General features: G+C 40.4%; 1 protein-coding gene across 1 annotated transcript in view; it reads left to right on the top strand.

Annotated features, from left to right (window-relative positions):
* insra (insulin receptor a) overlaps positions 1-16,050 on the top strand; it is a 68,517-nt gene that overhangs the window by 22,083 nt on the left and 30,384 nt on the right. Inside the window, exon 3 of the mRNA XM_074651786.1 lies at positions 13,588-13,936. Within this exon, the coding sequence (XP_074507887.1) occupies positions 13,588-13,936 (349 nt within the window). The remainder of the gene's footprint in view (positions 1-13,587; positions 13,937-16,050) is intronic.

Here is a 16,050-nt window from a genome sequence, read left to right as displayed (position 1 = left end):
AACAAATGGAGGCAAGGAGGCGTTGATAAAAAGGTCTTGAGATGAGATTTAAAACACTCGACAGAGCAAGAAAATAAAGCTGCTGTGCCGACGTTGATATTTGAATTGGCAAACTGTCAAAACTTGAAATACACACCAGCTATGTGTATTACCCTTTACTTGTGTTATTCGGTAGTTTACAATGCGTGAAACAACAAATGGATCTTCTGTATCAGGACCTTATAACTCAATTGGTAAACTTATTTTGTAGTAAAAATTCGGTCCATCTTTCTAACGCAAAACGTTGGTTTGTAATCAGCCATGAGAAGAAAAAAAGGAATCGGACAAGATCAGACAGATCCACATAAATCCAGCCTCGACAGTCTACTCTCTTCATGCTTCAGTTTGCAGAGTGCTATTCTACTAGCCCAAATCCAGTATGCTCTCAGACCCCCCCCCTTCACACACACAGAAACACACACACACACACGCCATGAGTCCTTTCCTTTGAGCTGACTTAACTGCTCTGGCACTCAGTCTTGTGGAGCTGCACCCTGCGAACCCTCGCCGTTCAGCTCCTGGAGCCATTCCCATGGAATCCCAGACATTTCAGGCATTTGTTAAAGCTGGGCCGACAGGCGTTTCTTCACCGCTGTACGCGCTCTCACTCACCACAGCCATTCGATTTACAACAGCTCACTGCTGTTTTACTGCTGGTTTAATCAGACCCGCAGGAAAATGTTTCTTTTTATCTACTCTCACAAGTTACATGAGGACTTGATCCAGATTTTTATTAGTTTATTTTGTCCTTTTCCTATTAAATAAGGTTTGTATTATTTGGTAAAATCAGTTTTGCGTTGTCATGGAAATCTGTTGTGCCTGCACCTATTTCTTTTTCTTTTGTATGCAATGTGGCAAAATATCACTATTGTTTAATATCACAACACCTCATAAAATGGTGCGTCATAGCCAAGCCTTAACATTTATTTTCTTTGTACTCAAGGTTGCAAATGAATGAGGAAATGAAAAACATCATGTAATGGTTAGGGCTGTCATAGCCCTAGTGATGGTGCTCTTGAAAATGGTGTTTTGTGAAAAGGAATGTCATCTTAGAGCCTTAAAGGAAAGCAAAATAGAAAAATCGATTGTGACATGTTGAATTACAAAATGGCCATAGATAAGTGCAACACACAATATTTCCATTTGTGTTATAGCACAACTTAAATAACTTCCACAGTTCTTCTGTTCTGTTAAATAATTTGAATTTCTTTATCCTCAAGACAGTTGCTTTTTTTCTTTTCTTTTCTTCGATTCTGCTGTATTGATTTTGATCCTTTTTTGGAGTTGGAGTTCTCTCATGGAGCTCTCTCAGTCTGTATCACTGGTCATGTTTACTTTCCAGATTTTCTTTTTATTGCACAGACCGTGTTGTTGGCACTGCTGGAAACATAAAAAACAGCATGCACTCAAAAGACACAAGCGTCATGAATAAAGACCATTTTTATCGGTACTGGTGCAGTACTTGCTTGGATTGGATCTCATTTGTACGTCGCTTTGGACAAAAGCGTCTGCCAAATGAATTAATGAAATTGTTGATAAGAGTATTAAATACTTGACACATCTCCTTTAAGGTACATTTGAACAGAAAAAAATGTGCGATTCATTTGTGATTCATCACAATTAAATATTCTAATTGATTGACAGCCCTAGAAAAAAGGCTTCACTTGCCTTTTGGATACCTAAATCATTTTTTTAAATCGAAGAAACTCTTTCGAGTGTGACTCTGGTGTTGTGATTATTTTCTTCCCCATAATATGTCGTATATTTTTCCACTGCTTCCTTCTTAGTGAGACGATTAATTGCGTTGGTTTAATTTTTGATTTGGAGAAAGACAAACCGCGTCGTGGCGTTGCATTAATGACGTAAATGTGACATGATGTCATAACAGGTAATCAAAGTCAACCACAGACTTAGTCATTATTTCAGCCTGACACTGAGCTGGAAGGAAATTGAGATTCAAGGCCGTGGCGTGCGTCATTTGCCTGTAAAGCAGGCAGTGTAATTGACCATCAATGAGTACACAGTGTTTATCATTTCTATTCCAGTCACGGACAAACTGGATATCCTGCCTTCAGATGACAGCGGCGGCAGGGCGACATTAAAAACAAAAAGTGCTTTTCCATGTTGTTTGTGTGTTTTTGTTCTATTAACGGAGGCCGAGGCTGGTTAATGAAATTGTTTACGTTTCCTGTTGCTGTTCGAGTCGTCTCAACCGAGCCCTGCTGCTGCTGAGTCAGACCAGCTGATAAGTTGTTAGTGGTAGAAAGAATTAGACAAATAAACCCGGGTCATCAGCCATTGCTTTTTAAAAAGTCACGTTCAGGCAATAAGTTCAATCTTTTTCTGTGACATACTTAATTTTCTTTTAATTGGAATGAGATTGAATACAGTTTGTGTCTGAGTCTTAATCTTCCTCATTTGTGTTTTGACGCATTATTGAATACTTAGACGTCAGAATGGCGATGATCGGTCCTGACTGATATCTGTCTTGGTTTTCCTGTGTCAGACAAGACTAAATCAATGAAATGAGTTTAAAAGTATCACTTGTTCATGTTGTTTCGTCTGATCATAAATCATAAAACGGTAAATATAAGCAACACAGCTCAGACTAAGTGAATCTCTGCCCCTGCTAATCTGTCTTTCTGGGTTTAAGTGCTGCAACTAGCAGGTGTTTTCATGATCAATTAATCTGTCAGTTATGTTTTTCTATTAATAGATCAAATGTAAATGCCCATCACAATGCCCCTCTTAGTCCATTTATTAATTATCAATTGGTCGTTTTGGTTTTTAGTTGACTAAGATTTCTTTAGTCGATTAGTTGTTTTTTAGGCTTTTTTCATGCTGAATAATTTCCAAGAAACCTATGAGCACATCTCTGTTAAACACGAGATTTAAAGTGGTGCTTTTGTGTGACTCTTTGTGGAGAAACTCAGTTTTACAGATCTGGCGATTAAATCAATTAATAAATCAATAGATAAAATTGTATGAGTGTTAGTCGACTAAGAATTTCTTTGATCAAGGACAGCCCAAATTTGTTCAATTAAAGAATTCATCGTTCTGTCTATAAAATAACAGAAAATATTAATAAATTCCCATCATCATTTCCTAGAGTCTTGTTTTGTCGGACCAACATTATAGTTATCTTATAATACAAAGAAAAGAAGCAAATACTCACATTTGAGAAGCTAGAACAAGCAGATATTTGGCATTTTTGCATGAAAAAGGACTCAAATAATTAATCAATTATTAAAATAGCTGCTGATTAATTTTCTGTTGATTGAATAATCGATTAATCAACCAAACATTTCCAAACCGGTCTTTACAATGATGTAAAACAAAGAGAAGGAGCAAACCTTCACACTTGAGATGCTGGAAACAGAGAATGTTTGGTGGTTTTGGTTAATAAATTACTTAATTGCGTTATCAATCAAAATGTTTTTTTGTCAGCTAATTGACTAACCGCTCGGCTTTCCTCTCATCATCTACCCAATTTGGTTATTTTTACTGATAAATATTTGATTATAAGTAATTACCCTCAGCTTATATAAACTCAGAAATGTGAGACGTCTACTGTATCTGGATTGACTTCAGTCAGCAAAGCCTGGGGCTGTTTAAGTCATAATAAAGTAATTAATTAGGTGTCTAATTAGGTCTTAATGACTTGCTTTTATAGAGAATTTAACATTGTATCATGTCGGATGTTCCTGTCTATGCAGGACTCTTTTCAAAGTCAACAACACAAAATGTTCTCAGCTCAATGAATTGATTCATTGTTGATTTTTTTTTGTCTCGCCGTCCAGCCGTCTGCATTCGCCGCCATCTCATTCTTATTAAAGGTATAGAGGGAGCTGCAGTAGGCAGAGACATATTTGACTGTATAACATCTGTTCCTCACTAGTAGAGAGGAAACCAGCAGGCAGCTCTGTATTAATGACAGACATTATCAGGGCACGGACCAGTAATCACACTGAGGGAACCATCAGGGATTTTGATTCTGTCATAGAACTAGAAATGTTTTTGTTGACTGATGTTATTTATTATATTCAAATTGGACAAAGGAGCAAAGAAAGCAAGGCTCAGATGTCTGACTCATATGTGCATCCATTGCTTTTAGGACATTCTGCGTTCTTCTGATACTATACAGTTAAAACTGCTATAACGGCTGCTGAGACAACACCGTGCACCATCCACAGTGTACTGTTACCATGGTTATAATATCTACTAACATACAGTATACACCTTGAATTAACATCAATTAACAACTTTGATATACCTTCATGGTGCACACATTCACTAAGGACTAAAAATAGGTAATAAAATAGGTTTATTTCAAACTTGCCAGGAAATAGGGTTCTAGCAACAGAATAAAGTTTAGATTGTTATATTGCAAATTTCATATCTTTGAGAACTTGTGATTAGCATCTTTTACTAGGAGTAGGAATCACCAGGGGCCGCACAATACGATATAATTACAATGCTTAAGTCATGATACAATCTTATTGTGATTTTAAACATTTTGCGATATGCTGAGTATTGTGATAAGATATATTGCAATTTATTACCTTTATCAACTGCAAATTATACAGTTTGCCAACATCTGTTTTATCTAAGATCCAGTTTTCACTCTGTTCATCTCAGAGTTTTCATTCACATATCTTGAGGTCAGAGGTCAAGAGACCCCTTTGAAAAGGGCCATGCCAGTTTTTCCTCACCAAAATTTAGCGTAACTTTGGAGTAGGGGGTGTAAGAAAATATCGATAACCTCTTAAAAATCCGACGGCCCGCTAGCGAACCGGACACTATTCTGTCTTTCGGAGGTTGTAGCAGAAAACCTAAGGAATCCATTGGTACCAACCATATCATACTTGCATGTCACGAAGAACGTTAAATAATTCTCCAAATTTACGCTACATTTTGGTGAGGAAAAACTGGCATGGCGATTTTCAAAGAGGTCCCTTGACCTCTGACCGTAAGATATGTGAATGGGAAGGGGTTCTATGGATAAGTTTCCCCTTTACAGACCTGCCCACTTTATGATAATCACATGCAGTTTTTACATGCAGTAAAATGTGTTATTTTCGCCTGTTCTAAAATGATGTATATTGAATATTTCTGCATACTGGGGTCCCTAAACAGTCTTTGAATTGCATATATTGGGTATCACCATAAAGCTGAGACTCTTGTGGATCCAATGAATCCAATTGTATTCCAGTGTGATGATGTCAGGCCCCATAGTAGCCATTTCACATAGTGACTTTTTTTTGGTGGTGTGTCCTTATCCCTCATACTATGACGTTATCCTAAAATTAAATTGAAAGAAATTGCAATATATTGCCTTGCTTACAGTATCGCAATATATTGAATCGTTACCCCTGTATCATGATACGTATCATATCGCCAGGTTCTTGCCAATACACAGCCCTACTTTGGAGCATTATTCTCGATAAGCTAACATGACATGTTTGGTACCAATGGATTCCTTAGGTTTTCTAGTTTTAAGTATCTTCACTCTAGCTTTAAGACTGAGCCCACTACAAACTCCGAAAGACAGAGTAGCGGCAGGGCCCGTCCGATTGTTAAGATGTTCTTAGTTTGTATAATAAAAGATTGATACAATCGATACAATATTGCCTCAATAAGCTGTATCGATTTCCCCCCGTATCTTTCACTCATTTATGACATTTTATAAACTGAAATAATACATTAACCCAAAATTTAAAAAGCCATATATGCATTTACTATAGCAGTACATTGGTTATATTTTCTTTTTTGCCTTTGCCATTTTTATTGCATGACCTCATCATCCCTAAATATCCAGTCAGCTGTTGTGCTGTACAAGCAGTGAGTGCCAAGCAATCCTTATCACATTTGAAACATGAATCAACCTTCAAAGTAAAGTTTTTGGCAGTTCACTCAGTTCTCAGGTTGCTGCTCTCTTTTATTCTGTCAGTTTGTTTTAAGTCGTGGAAAGTGTAGAAACTTTGAAAGATCGCCATTTTCAAAAAGCACTTTATTTGTTCTTCTTTAGATTCTTCTCTTCTGTTCCTTCAGCAAAAAACGTCTTTCATAAGAAACTAAATACTACCCTTGTCATGGCCGTGGAATTTTAATTACCATCCAGCGCACCACCACGTTCCTGTTTAGCATTTTCTGGGTTCTAATACGATCTCAACGCAGAAAGCCTGATTACGCTGCTGTTTCATCACTGCCAAAAAAAGGAACTTGGAAAAACTCACCACAAAATGATTTTAGGGAGGGATGCGGTTAATGACAAGTACGGAGGCTCATCGTTTTAGGCAAAAATCCCTGAGTTTAGGGAACGGTAAGTACATTACTAATGGCTTGCTGGTGTGCATTTTGATGTTGGTAGAAACATAGAAATAGATAACTCTTCATTCAGTGTGTGTGTGCGTTGGTTGCAGACAGCAGACAAGGAACCGTTTATGAACCGTATGAGTCATTCCTTGCAAGCAATGTGGATTCTTTCTGCCTTTCGACACCCCACGTTGTCGAAGCTCGCCGTTAGCTGGCAGGCTGCGCAGATATGTTTCTTCAACTCACATTTCCAAGTCGACGGGGTGTATTATTCTCTGTCAGACAGGGGCCTTGAGTTGTGTTGGTTTGTTGGTTTGTTTCGGGCTTCGGGGATTTAGCATCTCATTGTGTGGCTCTGCCCCCCTCATTCAAGTGCCTATGAGATAAAGAGCCAGGCATTTCTGCAGCAGCCTTCATGTGATCCTGCTGCACTTTGCACAAACTGCATGACAAGAGATCAGACAGGTCCTGAACAGTGTGCCACAGTAACCAGAGTAATACGGATAAGGAGCTCAGATACACATTCAGCCTCAAGACTTTTAAAAAAAAATATATGTAGCCAAGTCGTAAACAGGCCTAAGTCCAACTGCCGACCCAGCACTTGTCTCCCAAAAATCCCATTGATTTATTGTTGTCAGGTGATTTTCCGCTGTCCAAATGGAAGATAAGTAGCGGAGATGCTGACAAGAGCAAACTCAAGCTGAGCATAACTAATTGACATACTGAGAAAAGACCTCTGCTCTTCATGAGCGGCGCTAGCTGAAGGGTCTGTGATGATAATAAAGAAAACTGGGCTTGTGTTTAGAGATTTGCATGTTTTAAGGAGAGAATGACAAGCAGTCTCCTGAGCGTCCTCCTCGCTTTGTGAGATCAAAGATGGCTTGGGGTGGCCCCACTCTCAAAGGTCTTCAGGGTCTCGACCCTGAAAACATTTTTGAGACGCACACAAGAAACAAGTCTATCTCCTTCAGTGTGGTCACTGTTGTTGATATTATGAAAGCCTCTGTGGTGTCTGATAGCGAATAATACCGCTAATTTAGGATCAACTGTCTACCGGCATTGATTTCAGCTCAGCAGACACACATGGCCAAGTCAGCTGCTGACAGAGTGAGCTGTACAAATCTTTTGGACGGAGATTGGTTTGTTTTGGTGCTTCATGAAAGTGGTTGGCCGCTTGTTCGCTCAGGTGGCACCCAGTGCATGTTTGAAGTCACTGAAATTGACTGACCCACATTAACCCTTGTGTTGTTTTTTTTCTCTGTTAAAAAACATCAGGTAACATTTGCGTTGCTGCAACAGACAAGTATTTTCATCATTTATTATTATTATATACTCAGATTGAAATGTAAAAAAAAAAAAAGAATAATTAAAATGCCCATCACAAGTTCTGAGAATGTCTTTGAATGTTTTGTCCAACCAGCAGTTCAAAATCCAAACATATTTAATTTGAACTTATATAATACAGAGAAAAGCAGTAAAAACAACTGAAGTGATTTATTGATTATCAAAATAGTTCAGGTCTTTTGACTAGTCGATTAATAGATTTAGGGTGCGTACACATGCCACCTCTAAGAATGCGTGGAAAATACCAGCTGTGACGCTTTTTTTCTTTCCAATGTGCTTGGGAGGTTGCGCTCCTGTCACGCTTGCTGTTACTAAGCAACCAAAACCTGCGTGCTGCGATGACGATGATGTTGAATTTGCAGTAAAAGCCTCACTGACTAAACTGAACTCAATCAAAACAAAGATAAATGCATTTCCAGCATTGTAAATCCCTCACAGTGGCTTTACACTAAATGTATCTGTGTCAAGTTGGCTAACCTTTCAACCGGATGTTGTGATGTCCTCGCATGGAAAGGGTAAAGCTGGTAAAATAGTTTGTGGTACAGATTATAAAGCTCTGGGTAGCCCTGCACTAAAATTATTAACTTTTCCTCCATATACTCCGTAGACTGATATTAACAGAAGAAAGAAAAGGAGCGCAGCCTGAAAAATAGGCACTTGGGAACGCTTGCGCACCGTGACGGCTCGCGTTTGAGCAAGTCTGCCGCGCGTCTACATTGAGAACAATGGATTTGAGCGCGCAAAACACGCAGCATGTGTAAGGCCCCTAATTCTTTCAGCTCAACATCATTATTGAATAATAATTAAAAGACCTGTAGCAACATTTAATGGAGCTACAGTAACTCAAAATAACACGCATCCATTTAGAAAGAAACATTTTCACCGGTCATCATTCAAACATATTCTGAACATTGGGCAAAAAATGCTCAACAAAGTGTCTGAAATACTTATATTACTTACTTACTTATATTATATTTTATCATTATTTATTTTAGATCTGCAACGATTAATTGATTAGTTGTCAACTATGTAAATTATTTCCAATTATTTTGATAATCGATTAATCGGTTTGAGTCATTTTTTAAGAAAAAGAGTCAAAACTCTCTGATTCTAGCTTCTTAAATGTGAATATTTTCTGGTTTCTTTACTCCTCCATGACAGTCAACTGAATATCTTTGAGTTGTGGACAAAACAAGACATTTCAGGACATCATCTTGGGTTTTGGGAGACACTGATTGACATTTTTCACCGTTTTCTGAAATTTTATAGATCAAACAACTAATCGATTAAAGCAGCAGTGGGTAGAAATGGAGCAAATATGATTAAGAAAAAGTTATTTTTATAAAACGGTCACTATATCCTGATAGTAGTGCATTAGTCAGGTAATCTGAAAAAAATCATGTGCCTCAGTGTCCTCCGGTGTCCTGCCGTCTCTGAGCAGCTGTCAATCACTCGCAAACTCCGATAAAATGGTCAAACTAGGCAGCGCTGATCGAATATGAATCAATATTCTGTTACTGTAATGCCTATTTGTCACCTCAAATGTTTTCTGAAACATCTTGTAGTGTCCTGTTTAGCTGTAAAATCAGAAAGTTTGTGACTCAGCATCAATGTTGAGATCAGTTAAGGAAATACCAAGCAGTTTGTTGCAGCCCTAATTTATTTTACCAATCAGTTTGTAAAAGGAGGCATCAATTTTTCAACTAGAGATATCTGGATGAAAAGTTGTTCCCGGGCCGTTGGAAGTCTGTAAAACCTGCTAATGAGTTGTGGACATGATGAGGCATGATGCATCGCCTGAGGCAGCGAGCTGCTCAGCACAATACTAACATAACATGATTGGTTCAGCACGAGTTTGAACCCATTTACTACTGGATGCGCCACGCTTCTCTCAACAAGGACTTCTGTATAAAAAAAGATTTTCCCGGAGCACTTTGTTCTTTCTTCAGGCAAGATTTATGTGCATGACAAAGAAGAAATAAAATCTGAAGCACTTAATAGGAACGACTTGTGCTTCAGATTAGCAGAAAAGCAGCCGATTCGTAGTAGTGAGCAGCTCCAGCCTGTTACTCGTGTTGTTTTCTTTGCATACCTCCCATTGCTGCTGCTTTTAATACCGTCTGACTGGCTGAGAGGAAAAAGAGAGAGAGGCACACAAAGGGTTAAACTGTGCGCCTGTCTTCCTTGGAGATGGGAGAGGCCATTTGAATGGCTAGCTTCTACAGCTAGCCAACACATTGGCTAAGGCTGAGGGTGGATCTGCTGCTGGGCCTGTGCTCCGACATGGAGCCGTGCTGCAGGATCGGGAGTCAGTGAAAGCACACAGCAACGCTTTTGTGTATAGTGTGTACAGTGTGTACGTGTTTGCGTCCATGCATTTGAGGAAAAGTTGAAGGGCAGGTTTTGAAATAAACGTTGGAGACGGAAGGAAAAACATAATAACAAGAGGACATTTTTCAGTGTGTAATCATCCTCAGTGCTCTTTGTAAATCCCACGGCGGGGCAGATTATTTCGACTAGCAGGCTGACGTAGATAAAAGGTGGTTATATCATTTGTTTTTCTAGCACCATGCCCCCTTTAGCCCCCCCCCCCCCCCTCACACTGTCATTCTCATGTTGCTGCCGCCCCAAACACACGCTCTCCATGAGCTTCAAGAGCTTACCTCTGTGAATGTAAGACAGGGGGTTCATGTTGTATTGTTCGTTTAACGGTTGACCTCGTGACACTAATGAAACCGAGCAGTTTTGGACACAATAGAAAAGGAAGCAAACAAGAGATTAATTGTCTCCTGTAATGGGAAGTAAAGCACCCAAATTTCACTTCTTGTTTCTGGTTTATGTGACTGAATATTAGCTCAGACCCGTAAAAGACACACATACTCACAACTTTACGGCCTGTGACCTGTAACCCGCCCCTAACCTCGGCGATGATTATCTGTCCAACCGTCTTAATGTGGCCCTCGTGGATGGCAAGCTAATCTCAGCAGGCAGGTCAGTCAGCTGTATTTACCTCTGAGAAGCCTCCGTCCATCCTCACACCTACACCGAGACCACAACACACACGCACACAAACTCTGATGCACGTACTCACACACACACGCCGATCCTGAGAGTCTAATGTTATGTAACAGGCTGATTTACAGGCGCGCACACACACACATGCAGACGTATGCAAAAACAGCCAGCGTTCAGACTTGTCTCTGTCCTTAGTTGATCGCGTTTACGCCCCCTAAAAACAACGCTGAACTTCGGTTTGTGTGACTGTGAGGGCACTTTATCTTTCTGTCAGTGTTTATATCTTCTGCGTGCCTACAAAGAGCTTGTGTTGGTCATGTTGCTAGAAAGAGGCCTTTGTTTAGCTACTTTAGATGATTTGGGTTTACCGATGCATGGATATATATCGTGTGTCATTGTAATGATGATGTGAGATTATTTGGATATAGTAAATCGCAACACAGTGTTGTGCAACAACTGCAGGGCTTCAACTAAGGATTATTGTCATTATCAGTTAATCTTAGTTATTTTTTTCCATTAATGATTTAATCTACGATATAAACATCAGAAAATAATGAAAAAAATGTCCATCACAATTTCCCAGAAGCCAAAGTGACAACTTCATCTGCCTTGTTTTGTCCGACCAGCATTCAAAAACCCAAAGAATTACATTTTCAATGATTCTTTCATAACATGCTTCGCTGTGAAAAGTATCCCTCAACTTCAGGGAGAAATGGTCAAATGACATAATGGTCTAAACTAGGGCTGTTAATCAATTAAAATATTTAATGATTGCCAATGAATAATCACAAATTAATCGCACATTCTTTTATCAGTTCAACATGTACCATAAAGGGAGATTTGTCAAGTATTTAATACTCTTATCAACATGGGAGTGGGCAAATATGCTGCTTTATGCAAATGTATGTCTATATTTATTATTGGAAATCAATTAACAACTAAAAACAATGATAAATATTGTCCAGAAACCCTCACAGGTACTAGGGCTTTGTATTCGCAATAATGTGGCCAGTGAGCAGTATCGGACGCATTTCTGATACTGGTATTGGTATTGGAACAACTCTAAGAAAAAAAAAGGAATAATTAAATCAATCAATCAGATATAAAACAGAGAGACGCAGCAAATCTACACATTTCAGATGTTGGAACCATTGAACATCTGTCCTTTTTTGCTTGATAAATGATATTTCAATTGACACAATTCTTGTTTATTATTTTCCTGTCTATTGATTAATCAAATAATTGTTTCAGCACTAATCAACCAGACACTTTGATGTGTGATTTGCCATATCTAAACAGATGTTGTGATATATCTACTGTATATCTATTATAGTGGTTCCCAAAGTCACCTTGAGGACGGGCAATGGTGCTGCAAGAGTTTTTTTTCTTCTTTTTTTAATTTAAATAAAACAACACAAAAAAGGAAGAGACATTCAGGGCCCTGAGGATCTAGAACAACCTGCCGGAGGAAATAAAGCTGCCTGAGTCAGTGTCTTCTTTTAAAGGAGGGAAGAATTGGAGCAAATATGATTAAAAAAAGTTATTTTTATAAAACGGTCACTATATCCTGACAGTAGTGCATGAGACAGGTAATCTGGAAAAAATCATGTTCCTCTGTGTCCTCCGGTGTCCTCTGGTGTTCCTAATGCCATCTGCAAGATTTCACAGACCGGAGGAAAACAACCAATCAGAGTCAAGCTGGAGCCTGATGTCTCTGAGCAGCTGTCAATCACTTGTGATCTCCGATCAAACGGTCAAACTAGGCAGCGCTGATCAAATATGAATCAATATTCTGTTACCGTAATGCCTATTTCTGGTCTCAAATGTTTTCAGAAACATCTTGTAGTGCACTGTTTAGCTGTAAAATGAGAAAGTTTGTGATCCGGCAGCCATGTTGAGACCTCTTGAAGGAAAGCCAAGCATCGGTCACATGACCGGAGCACAGCCAATAGGAACGCTCTCTCTCTCTGAAATTACCTGTGATTGGCCAAAGTCTCCCGTCACAAGCTAGATTTTTTAAAGCCTGAAAACAGAGCCATGAGGAGGTGCAGAAGTCAGAAGTTTTCTCTCAAAACACTTGAATTACAATATGCTGAAAGGTTATTATGGATTTTTTGCCCAATGATGTCAAAGATATTCTGCCTACTGCCGGTTTAAGTCTCTTCTAAAAAGATACATTTATGAGAAAGCATATCCTGATTGTATCTGAGCTGCCTGTTTATTTCATTGATTTTTTATTTATTGTTTATTATTTCAATCTTGCTGTTCATGTATTTTATCATTCGCTTTGGTATTTTATTTCATTTTCTCTCTGTGAAGCACTTCGTTCTTTGTTTTGATAAGTGCTCTATAAATAAAGTTTATTATTATAGTTGCATTAACTACATTTTATATTAGTGTAGTCAGTTATGAAATGTGCTTGAAAGCCTCTAAAAGAACAAAAAAAGAAACCAATCAAAGACATCTTGCACGCGTCTCATTCAGATGGCATTTTTTACCCTCTCTGTCTCACTTTCACCGAGCCTTCTTCAACTAGTGCTGGATGGATCCCTGCTGTTTGTATTCAAAATGCTTGTTGGCCAATGACAGATGGCCGTCTGGGCTGCTGGCTAGTGCAGCGAGGAGGGATTTCACTCCCGCTGATTTCTGTGGAGATGGAGATATAAAGATATATTGTCACTGGAGATTAAACCTGTGTCACTTGGGGAACTGAAATACTATGTAGGTGTTTGAATGCTTATAAGCTTCTGTTTCATGTGTCTCTCTTCCTGCATTCAGTCCTTAATACTTATACATTTAAATTGACCAAGTAACCTTTTCTTTGACTGGTCTCGTCGTTGCTTCACTAACTTTGTTTTCCTCTCTCACCTGCAGTGTGCCCTGTTCAGTGTAAAAATCGAGCCTGCACCAAGGACGGCCAGTGCTGCCACGACCAGTGCCTGGGCGGCTGCATGAAGCCCCACTCAGCCGATCACTGCGTGGCCTGCCGCGGCCTCCAGCACGAGGAGAACTGTGTGGAGCGCTGCCCCGAAAACCTTTTCACCTACAAGGGCTGGCGCTGCGTCCCCTTCTCCTTCTGCCAAGATCTCCACAACAGATGCAAGCGGGAGAAGGAGCGGGAGAAGGAGCGCAGCAAGAGCCCCAACTGCCACGAGTACGTCATCCACAACGGTGCCTGCGTCCCAGAGTGTCCCTCCGGCTACACGACCGTCAACTCCTCCTCGTAAGTGGACACTCGTGCTGCTCTGATGGGCTCTTGATGGTCTGTTGGAACAATGTGTGATTGGTGTAGCTGGCTTAATATTCTGCATGCACACACACACATTCACATATACGTCATTATTTAATCCTCCTGGGCCTTTACATAGGCGACTTGTTGATTCTCCTACATGTGTTTATTTCCCTAAAACAACATCTAATTCTTTCATTATTATTAAGAAGACTCCCAGGTATTATGCAATATTCATTTGATTGGTATATTTAGGGCTGCTCGATTATGGCAAAAAACTTTGGACACATCATGCATTTAGAAAGAAATTTGTGAACATTTTAAAGTTAAATGTATCAATTTGGTGCACTTTGAGAGCAAAATTAAGAGGCTAGATCTTTGAAGAACTTTCTGCTCTAGTAAACAATTTAGTTATAATCACATTGGTTGTATAGATATGAATGGTGATGACACGGCAAACAAAGTCACACCCACAAAGCATGGTAAACGATGACAGGCTCCGTGTTTCGCACTAAGGACAGTCCGCCCCGGAGCAGGGAGAAAGGGGCACAGCGAGCACTAAGCGGCGGGCGAGGGGTGCTGTAATGCCCAACTTTCACCCCGGGCCTTTCCAAGTAGATCTAGAGCCAGTTGCGTCGCGCCACCACGGAGGAAATACATCCGGCGAGGGCCAGCCAGCGCCGGGGAGAGTTCCCACGAGGGGGATCCTCCCACACCGAGAGGCCGTCCCTGACCCGCTGAGCGAGGCGAAAGGGCACCGCTGTAAAGGAAAGAGATGCACTGGATTTATAACACAAGACAAAACAAGAGCATCATTGCGAAACGTAATGCGGCACAGCAGAGCCGCCTGCTGGTGGAGAGTTATTTCATCTCACGCAGGCGCAGAACGTACGTGCTAACTGGCCGTCGGCTGATAGTCTTTGCGTTGGGCCTTTAGAACGGACAATCATACACAAAGCAGTCCAATAAGAACAAATGATACGACAGTGAACATCTCAACAACAATAACAACAAAAGAAAGAAAGAGAAAGAATGTCCTGCCTGTGTTTAGCTCTTGTCACTGTGTTTGTTCCACAGAGTGACAGTGCAGGAACTGAAGGTCCTGCTGAGTTTAGACAGCGCTCTTTATATGTCCACCTGTTTTTAGCATTTGTGTCGGTGAGACCACCGACAGCTGGGTCAAAGTGGTTCAGCGCAGTAGGAAGCCTGGCACATCTACATTTCTGATTATGACTCTGTATCCATCCCCTACATTTTTTTTTGGCTCACATGCTGAACAAAATTGCTGGTTGTTTACCAACCGCTGGTGTCTGCATTGCATTGTGCAGCCATAGTAAGTGTTTTTTTCCCCCTTTTCTCTATATGTATAATTTACAACCCGTAGTGCGTGTATCTTCGTAGCTGCACCCAAACAGATTTCCCTCTCTATAGAGGGGCGTTGTGCTTGTGCTGACTTACCGGTGACCTTTATCGCGTCCCTCTTTGACACCTTGATTGACCGTGACAGAGCTGCTGACTAGCGTGGGCGTGCCCGCGAGACACTCCAGACAGCCCTAATCATTCTGCTCAGGCAGAGGTTGGAAACGCAGCTGGATCTTTCAAGACTTTTTGTATTCTGTTACAACATGACTGGCTAGTTGACATGGTGTCAGTTAAACACCAAGGAAGTCGGGGAGGCATTCAGGCCAGACTGTCAGTCCCCCGGGGTGCAGGGCCTCGGCTCCCTTGGCTGGCTGCAAAGAGATAGAGGGTCCGTCTGGCAAGCAACTACAGCAGCGTAGACCAGCAGGCAGTCTGTCACTGACAACAGCGATGACAAGGAAAAGTAATGTGTGTTTAACCTTTATTTGTCCACACAGAATTTACCAAAGTACATAATCTCTGTTCAAACAACATGCAGCTTCACATTCATGGAGTTACATACTGTACATTCACACCTGAGAGGTTTCTAGTGGGACTCTCTGAGCGGATCCGGCTCCACTGGAGCAGATGAGGGTGAAGGGCCTTGCTCAAGTGTTATTGTTGTGAAAGAAAAGAGTGCTTCTAACTTTCTTTTACAGTTCAGATCCAAAGTTTTGAATCAGAAAAAGAAGGCATACTCATTCAGA

Source organism: Sebastes fasciatus, chromosome 11 (genome assembly GCF_043250625.1).
Source record: "Sebastes fasciatus isolate fSebFas1 chromosome 11, fSebFas1.pri, whole genome shotgun sequence".
NCBI classification, from domain to species: Eukaryota; Metazoa; Chordata; class Actinopteri; order Perciformes; family Sebastidae; genus Sebastes; species Sebastes fasciatus.
Note: the sequence above shows the minus strand (reverse complement) of the source record. Positions and strands in the feature narration are given on the sequence as shown.